Consider the following 9342-nt stretch of genomic DNA (forward strand, 5'->3'; position numbering starts at 1 on the left):
TATTTGGATTGATCTAACACTTGTTTGTATGTTTCTTTTTAATGATTGAACTTGTGGGTGTGAAATTCTTGATTTATGTATGTGTGTGTTGGAAAAAAATGAAAACTAAAAAAAAAACTGGTTGACTCGGCAGTCGAACCGGAAACCTGGAACCCGACCCGAACCCGACCACTATATATATATATATATATATATATATATATATATATATATATATATATATATATATATATATATATATATATATGTTACCTCTAGATGAACGTTGGGGAATAATCAATGTTTTAAAAACCGGCTTTTTAATTGAACCGGTATGGTGGTCGGGTTCGGGTCGGGTTCCAGGTTTCCAGTTCGACTGCCAAGTCAACCAGTTTTTTTTTTAGTTTTCATTTTTTTTTCCAACACACACATACATAAATCAAGATTTTCATACCCACAAGTTCAATCATTAAAAAGAAACATACAAACAAGTGTTAGATCAATCCAAATATATTAAAAACTAGGTGTGAGACCCATGTATTACATAAGTTTATTTAAAAGAAAAACTAAATACAAAATTCTAAACATTTGAGAAGTTTGTATTTATAAGAAAAGTGAGAAAATATTGAATTATAAAAATTAAAGTGTTTTTTTCTCATTAAAATTTAAACAAATAATTTAGATAAATAAATAAAAAAAATTAATAAATCTTTAATTTAGTAATTTTAAAATTAGAAGGAAAGTGCATTAATGAAATTGATATGTATTTATTATTGCATTTAAATAGTATTTGATATTTAATAAAATGAAAAAAATCATAAAATGACATGTAGAATAAAAATTAATTTAAAAATTCACAAAATTACATGTGTCAAAATAAATGAGGATGTGACATGTGGCAAAAAAATCTTTATTTATTAGGAAGGATTGGCAGGTAGAATCGGATCCCAATTTGGGCCAATCCGGTTTCTACTCCGGTTGTGGGCTCAGGATTTGGATCCAGTCTATATCAGGCGGATCGGATTAAACCAGTTTTCGAATCGGATCAGATTTTCGACCTGAATCCGGTTTTTTTTGTGCATCGCTAAAAGCATACCCAATAATAACGACTAGAGTGACACAAAATTAGATAATTTGATAGGCTAGAATATACAATCATAAGTTTAGTGACATAAACTAAGAAAATGATATAGTTAGCTTCCATTCCTTATCCTTAGTATTAACCCTTCATTAAACCAAGAGCAACGTCAAACAAAAGGGTAGTCGAGTCTATTACGTTGTAATATCCATTTTCAACCTTGATGTAATGGAAAAATAAGCTGTGCCCCACATGAAGTCTCACCTTCCTGCATGTCAAATTTAATGTCAAAAACTAATTTAACACAAAAAAAAAAAAATAAAGAAAGATGAATTTATGTGGGAACGAGGGTTTACATTTTCAATTTAGTTTAAGAACAAATTAACCCTAAATATTAAAATCAAGAAAGAAAGGTACCCTGGTAGGCACACTCCACCCATTTCTTGGAGACCAGTGTAAGTCTGGGCGTAGATCCTTACAGAATGCTTCATAAATACCCCCTTCTCCTTCTGGAGGAATTGTCAACTCGATCTACACAACATATAAACATATCAGAAAAATAAAAAATAAAAAAATTTGTTATAAATCCATTACCTCAACTTTTTCATGATTCAGAACTCTCTTAACTCTTACAGACCAATAGCAATCATCTTTATGCCAATCTACCAAATCCCCAACTTTCCATTTCCCATCAATGGTAACACATACTTCTGAAACTGAATTGACAGCTGGCATTTCACTTTTTTGATACATTACAGGATATTGAGGCCTCACCATCAGTTGTTTTTTTATTTCCCTTTCGTATATCTTTACCCACTTAATCTCTGCAAAAGTGCAAATTCATTATATCTTCCTATTAATTTGAAGGAAATGCATTAATTACACTTTTGGTCCCTGTAGTTTGTAATTATTCTAAGCTTCCTTTCAATTTCTAATTTACAGAAATGGTCCCTGTGTAGTAGACAAAATTACAGAAAAGGTCCCTGTGTAGGAAATAATTACATAAATGGTCACTGTAGCTAAATTTACAGAAATAAATCCCTCGTTTAAACTAAAATTGGAATCTTATAAATGGAAACATACTTTCATTGGTTGTTTACTATAGCATCCTATAATCTACCTGATTATAGCAATGTCATCATCATAGTAAACAATTTTTACTGCTATAAACAGGTAAATTTTCTAAAGTATAATGTTCTAATAAGAAAAAAAATTAAAGTGCAATGCTATAATTAGGTAGATTATTCAAAGTCTAATCGATACCTAATTACCTATAGAAGATAGAGCCCTAATCTCTGAATGCCTGTAGAATTGAACCTAAAATTACAGGCAATGGGCTATACAACCAAAAATTCTACAAATATGCACATTATATTTAAGTTCAACAAGTATGAAAGCAGAAAAAGAATAAGAGTAATTACATTTTTGGTCCTTATGTATAGCTGGATTTTTCAATTTTTATCCCAAAAATTACGTTAGTAAACTCGCCTTCACCTGGAAAATCACAGTACTCCAGCATAATCATTTCCGTTTCCAAGACTATGTCCAGGATCTGATGGAAATTATTTAGACAAGGAAAAAGGAATTTTAGAATACTCATTTCTATTTATTTCAATGTACATAATGAGGGTATTTTGGTCTTTTTTTTTTTTTTTTTTTTAAAAAAAAAATAAAAGGAAGAAAGGAATCGAATGAAAGAACTACCTTGCATCTGAACCAAGCACAACGGTATCCTTTCTCAAATGTTCTAAATTCAGCCAATTGACCAACTTTTAAGTTCTGAACACCAAGATTCTCCATTGTGCTGCATCATTCAGAAGTCAATATTTCAAGAAATTTGTTTAATAAGGATGGAAACAGTAAGAAAGTAAGATTTTGTGCTGCGAAAATGGGGAGGAGAAGAAGACCTGAGATGATGAGTAGGAGGGAGTCGAGCAATGGGGCAGCCAGTGACTGGTGTCTTGTGCTGCGAGGGACTGCAACTGTGAAGCAAAAGATGGTGAAAAGAAGCTAGAACATTCGCGTACAATTTTTTTTTGGAAAATTAAGGGTGTGTTTGGGTTAGCCTTTTATCACAAAAGTGATTTTAGGAAAAAGGGCTTATTAGCTTATAGGTTTTTGGAAAAGCTTTTTTGGAAAAGCTGTTTTTAAAAAGTGTTTGGGTTAATTTTGTGGTAGGAAAAGCTGAAAAGCTAACCGTTAACAAACCAAGGCAATTCATTTATTCACACATATATCCAATTTCACAGTTAACACAACTAACAGGAAAGAAAGTAACAGTTAACATCAAACCAAGACAATTCATCAATTTCACTGTTAACATAACAGTTTCACAGTTATACAACTAACAGGTTCATCAATTTCACTTGTTAACATCAATAATCCCTCTCCAGTTTCATCAATTTCTAGTTTTATAGTTATAATTTCTCAGTTTCATTGATTCCAAAAAAAAAATGGTGGATGGAATACCCACTGTGGTACCGAACCCAAAAAACACAACAGTGAATTCATGAACACACAAAAAAATCGATGAACATACATAAAATCTGAGATGAAATAAACAGGAAAAAAAATCAGAGAAGGAATTGATGAACAGAAAAAAAAATCGAAGATGCATGTCCAGATGCATCAAATCTGAGATTCAATGTAAACTGAAAAAAAAAATCAGAGATGGAATGGCAGCTTTTACCAGATCGGAAGTAGAGGTCGAAGTCCAAGCCGGCGGCGCTGAGGATGGAGCAGAAATCGGAGGTACCGTTGAGAACGAGAGATATTGGGGAGAGATTGGGGATGAACGAATGTGAATGTTAATTGTTTTATAATCCACATGTCAATTTTCTCTCCTTTATAATCCACATGTCAATTTTCTACGCCATATTAGTGCCACGTGTCCTTCTGATATCTAATAGACGTCTGCGTCACTTTTTCCCGCCCATTTTCTTTAGCAGGGCAATACCGGATTTTCCGTAATTGTTGGTAGACAGTTATGTATTGATCTTGGTCATTTAATTAATTCCCATTTAAATCTCCTAAAATCTTTCATGTACAGTTAACAAATTCAGATTAAATTTGAATACTTTCCATGATAATCTCTACCCTTATTGTATCCACGATGCTTCGATGTACCTTTCTTCTCCGGCACCCCTGTTGAAAACCTCCATGAAGCATTCAATGTACCTTTTTTCTCCTCCATCCATACATCCACCAGCCCTTTCCCACACACATACACACTAACTACAACCACCACTCTCTACCAACCCTAACCCTAGAATCGACCATCATTTTTCCCCTGCCACCACTCAATAATAACACTTAACCCTTGAAATGAAAATTGTTGCTTCCTCCACAGCCACCTCCTACTTAGATTGAAACAGATTGTCTATGTGTTGCCATTAACTCGAAGATCCTCAGCACTTTTGCTCAGCCTCTTCCATCTCATTAATTGATTGGCACATTGTAATTTCATGACATTATTCTGTCAAGTTTTGTACACCTCACTTTTTCTAAACCTAACATGATATAAATTTTATGGTTTTATTAGTTTATACACCATGTAATTTTATGGTTTTGTACACACCATGTAACTCAAATTACAAAATATTACATATTGTTTATTAGTTATATGTTGAAGATGGTGATGAGGGTGAGCCAAGATCAAAAGTTATACTAATTGTACACAATAGCTCATGTGGTGGAATCATTGGGAAGTGTGGATCCATGACTAGGTAAGAAATGATGAGGAAAGAATGTTTTCGACATCAAATATGAGCTATTACTTTTGACATATAAAAGTTGTGACAACTGAAAACTTCCATTTTTGATATCTTATTATAGGGACTTCATTGAAGATTCTAAAGCTAACATTAAGATCTCACATCAGGATCACAACTATCTTTGATTAAATGATAGGATGGTAATAGTAATTGGCACCCTAAAACAACTGGTGCAAGCTATTAATCTGATTTTATAAAAATTATATGAAGATCTCTACTATTTATACAGTCAAAGCAACACAAACCGAAGGTTATCGAAGGACATAGAAACGTTCGAATAATCCAACAAATATGACAGGTTGAAGTCAAAATGGAGGTGGGTTTCGATGATATTACTGTGATCACCATCTTCGATCCACCAATCAATGCGTTTACCTTCTCAAGTAAGATTTAATCCAATTGCGTTTCTTTCGTTTTTCTTTTACCCCCATTAAAACCACAAGCAAAACGGGCAGTTCTTTGTTATTGTCGCATATCAGTTAATTGGTTATATTAGTAAAATCTTCACACTTTAATCTTATTTTTTTTTCTTCGTGGGTTTGGTCTTACTTATTGCATCTATGTTCTTAACCAACTCCCATATAAAATATTGATTATTTATTCCTTATATTCTTTGACATCTTTGGTAAGTTGGGTTTCGTTAGTTTAGTCTTTCTTGCTTATTGTGATGTCAATGATTTAGTGTTTGTTGTGTTTATGGTTATCCAATGTACTTATTGCTTGATTGAAGGAGTAAATTGAACAGTCTATCAGCAGAGATTAATACCAAAGGGAATGGGGAGGGGTTCACATGAAAAAGGATTTTCTTACGATAAGTTAACCTTGGAATCGTGGCGGGATCAAGTGTAACTTATATTTATGTTCATAGTCATTTTTATGAACCTATAAATAAGATTTATCATTAATTCCAAGTCATTTATACTAATTGATCGACTTACAGGGATGATGTCTAGGCTAGATGTAGTGAGGTGTTTAAAGTGGGATTTCCAAACAGTATAATACCAGACGGACTCTACCTTTGTTATGATCCTACCTGGTTGTTCCGTACTTGATAGATCTTGATGTAGACATCGGAATTAATAAGGAATCTAGATTATCATTAGTCTCCAGGAATATAAGATTAAGACTTAGTAATATGAACCTAGGTCACGTCAAGGAGACGTCAAAGTGCTAAGGCGAAGCACTGATCAAATTCTGAGGCATCCACTTTTAACAAGTGAGTGCATAGTTACTTTCAGCTTACACATAGATATCAAGTATTTATTTGCTTAGATGACCTATGTGTTTATTATCCGTGTTCCTGATAATTGTGCTAAATGAGATAATGATATTACTCGCAATAAATTATATATGTATTTATTATACTTATACCATATTGGGTAAAAAGGATAGAGAGAGAAAAGAGAAAATATAATGGTGAAAGACCAAGCTAGAGATAGAATAGTGGTGACAGACCATACAATAGATAATATAATGGTAAGAGACCATGTCAGAGATAGAATAGTGGTGAGAGACCATACCAAAGATAATATAATGGTGAGAGACCATGCCTAACTGAGAGCAGTCATCTAGCAGAGTATTGATGACAACCACAGACTCTTCTAGACAATCCATTGGAACACTAGCAGATTTGCAATCTATATGTGTTAATGAATCATACTATCCGGGAGTATGGAGTGTATGTTCATTCGAGTACTCTATCCCCCCTCAAAGTTTCCTTACTGACTCGTATTGCTAAGGAATCCCCGAGGCAATGTTGTCTACTCGTTGTTAGAGAGATCCTCTAGGAAAGGTCCCTTGACTTCCCAAAGTTTATAATAATCAATGAAAAACATTTCTTCAGGGATACTTTTTATGGGACAAATATCGATTTTATAAGTAAACTCTAGTTTAAAATAAACATAAATAAAAAGGTCTTCTCAGACCATGAAAATTGGGAATGTCACAACATATATCTCGAGTACGCTACATTTGTCAAGTCATACTCTGGCCGATGAAAAACGAAAATTGTTCAAGTTAGAACATGAATCTACAAGGAAGGGTGTTGAACAGGTGTTTAGAGTCCTCAAACAAAAATGACACATAATCAAATATCCAACACGAGCATGAGATAAGGAAAAATTGACGAAGGTGTTGACTGATTGTGTTATTCTACATAACATGATAATATAATAATATGGTAAGTCTATTTGTACGTATCGTTCGAACGATATACTTAATCCACGTGCACTAATAAAAGTCAGCAACCCAACATACTTCACAGGACTTTTGGTACAAAACAGTGAAACACATCACAATCCAAATCATGATTTGACTGAGCACATATGGAAAAGACAATTTGAACATCACAATGACAATAACAGGGACAGGGATGAGGACACGGACAATGAGAACGAGGACGATGACGACGAGGCCGCCGACGATGACGACGAGGCCGCCGACGATGACGAGTAATATTTTCTATTTGCTAGTTTAACTTCTAATGTTTTTTCCATTAGTAATGTAAGCTTTAATTTTCATGTATTTCCAATTTCTAATGTAGATTTAAATTTCTAAGTTTTAATATTTCATATATTTTTGTATTAGTAAAATGTTTATTGAAGTTTAAAATTATGTTATTTTGTTTAATTTAATGTACTTTTTTTATTAGTAATTTTTTTAATAATTGTTTTTTATTTAATTTAATATAAAAAATAAAAAATATATAAATATAAATAATGTGAAATGGTAACCATTTTGCAATGGGTAGTACCGTGGTAATGAACATATGATGGAGATGAGACGATTCAGATGCAACAATATTTTTCTAGTGGATATATAGTAACCATATCCCTTTATTCTACTTTATCCCTATTTATTTTATTTATTTTATTATTCTTTTATGTTATATTAAAAGCTATTATTTTTTCGAGTAAATTACATGAATGGCACCTATGGTTCGGGGTAATATGCATGTGTGGTCCCTAACTTATTTTTTTAACTCGAAAGGTCCGTACTGTTTGTTTTTGTTGCACGCTTGGTCTTGTCTTACCTAAAAAGACTATTTTGCCTTTTATTTTTTAATTTATTTAAATAAACACACCCCCAACCTCACTTCCACCTGACCTCACCTTACCTTACCTACCCTATCTTATTTAAATAAATTAAAAAATCAAGGGTAAAATAGTCATTTTAGGTAAGATAGGGATCAAGCGCGCAACAAAAACAAACCGTAAGGACCTTCCGAGTTAAAAAAATAAGTTAGGGACCAAACGTGCAAATTACCCCAAACCATAAGGGCCATTCGTGTAATGTACTCATTAAAAAACCCACTGACTGACACCATTCACCACCTAACCAACACCACCCACCACCACTACCTACCTCCCATCACCACCACCCGCTACCACCACCCATCACTAACCAACACCACCAACCACCACCCATCACTACCTACCACCCACCACCCGCCACCATCACCACCCACCACAACCACCACCCACCACCACCACCAATCACCACCAGCCACCACCATCACCACCCACCATCATAAGCACCCAACCACCACCCATCACCACTACCCGCCACCACCACCCACAACCACTGCGTACCACCCATCACTACCCACCACCACCAACTATCACCACTACGTACCACCCACCCACCACAACCACCACCATCACCACCCACTACCATCACCACCCAACCACCACCACCCACCTCCACCACCTATCACCACCACCACCCACAACCACTACCTACCACCCATCACCACCACCTGCCACCACCATCACACATCACTACCCACCACCACCAACCACTACCCACCACCCATCACTACCCACCACCCACCACCACCCACCAACACCACCACCCACCACAACCACCACCCACCACCACCACAAACCACCACCATCACCACCCGTCACCACCACACACCTGCACCACCACCACCACCCACCACCACCAACCATCACTACCCAGCACCACCAACCACCACCCACCACCCACCACCAACCAACACCCACCACCAACACCACCACCACCACCCACTACCCACCACCACCACCACCAACACCAACCACCACCCGTCACCACCATCACCACCCAACCACCACCGCCCGCCACCACCACCTACATCCACCACCCATCACAACCACCACCCACATCCACCCACCACCCATCACTATCACCACCACCCGTGATTATGTGTATATAATCACATGTGATTATTTGTATTTAATCACTTATGATTTATATGGACAATATTCTTTTTTGTCCATATAAATCCTGTGATTAGATACATATAATCACATGTAATTAGATATATTTAATCAAATGTGATTAGATATATTTAATTACATATGTCATTATTGCGTTCTCGATTCAATAATTATTTTTTGTCAACTTTAATCATATGTGATTAGATCATATAATCACATGTGATCATATATATCCAATCACATGATTTTTATGAACAATATTCATTTCTGAGTTTTCGTTTCAATAATTTGTCTCATATATTTAATCACA

At 35.1% G+C, this 9342-nt stretch overlaps 1 protein-coding gene across 2 annotated transcripts; it reads right to left on the reverse strand.

Annotated features, from left to right (window-relative positions):
- Positions 1 to 1086: 1086 nt before the first annotated feature.
- On the reverse strand, positions 1087 to 3835 carry LOC145117328 (uncharacterized). Of its 2 annotated transcripts, XM_079053627.1 has the most exons (7): positions 3747 to 3835; positions 2965 to 3039; positions 2762 to 2861; positions 2479 to 2609; positions 1652 to 1881; positions 1475 to 1588; positions 1087 to 1325 (listed from the first exon to the last, which is right to left on the reverse strand). In XM_079053627.1, the coding sequence occupies exons 5-7, from the start codon at positions 1832 to 1834 to the stop codon at positions 1272 to 1274; spliced, it is 351 nt and encodes a 116-aa protein (XP_078909753.1). In that variant the 5' UTR covers positions 1835 to 1881; positions 2479 to 2609; positions 2762 to 2861; positions 2965 to 3039; positions 3747 to 3835; the 3' UTR covers positions 1087 to 1271. The 2 variants fall into 2 exon arrangements, with proteins under 2 accessions (XP_078909753.1, XP_078909754.1); XM_079053628.1 differs by lacking the exons at positions 2965 to 3039; positions 3747 to 3835 and having other exon boundaries at positions 2762 to 2890.
- Between the last annotated feature and the right edge of the window lie 5507 nt (positions 3836 to 9342).

This window comes from Lactuca virosa, chromosome 5, assembly GCF_052849685.1.
Source record: "Lactuca virosa cultivar CGN04683 chromosome 5, Lactuca_virosa_CGN04683_v6, whole genome shotgun sequence".
Classification (NCBI taxonomy): domain Eukaryota; kingdom Viridiplantae; phylum Streptophyta; class Magnoliopsida; order Asterales; family Asteraceae; genus Lactuca; species Lactuca virosa.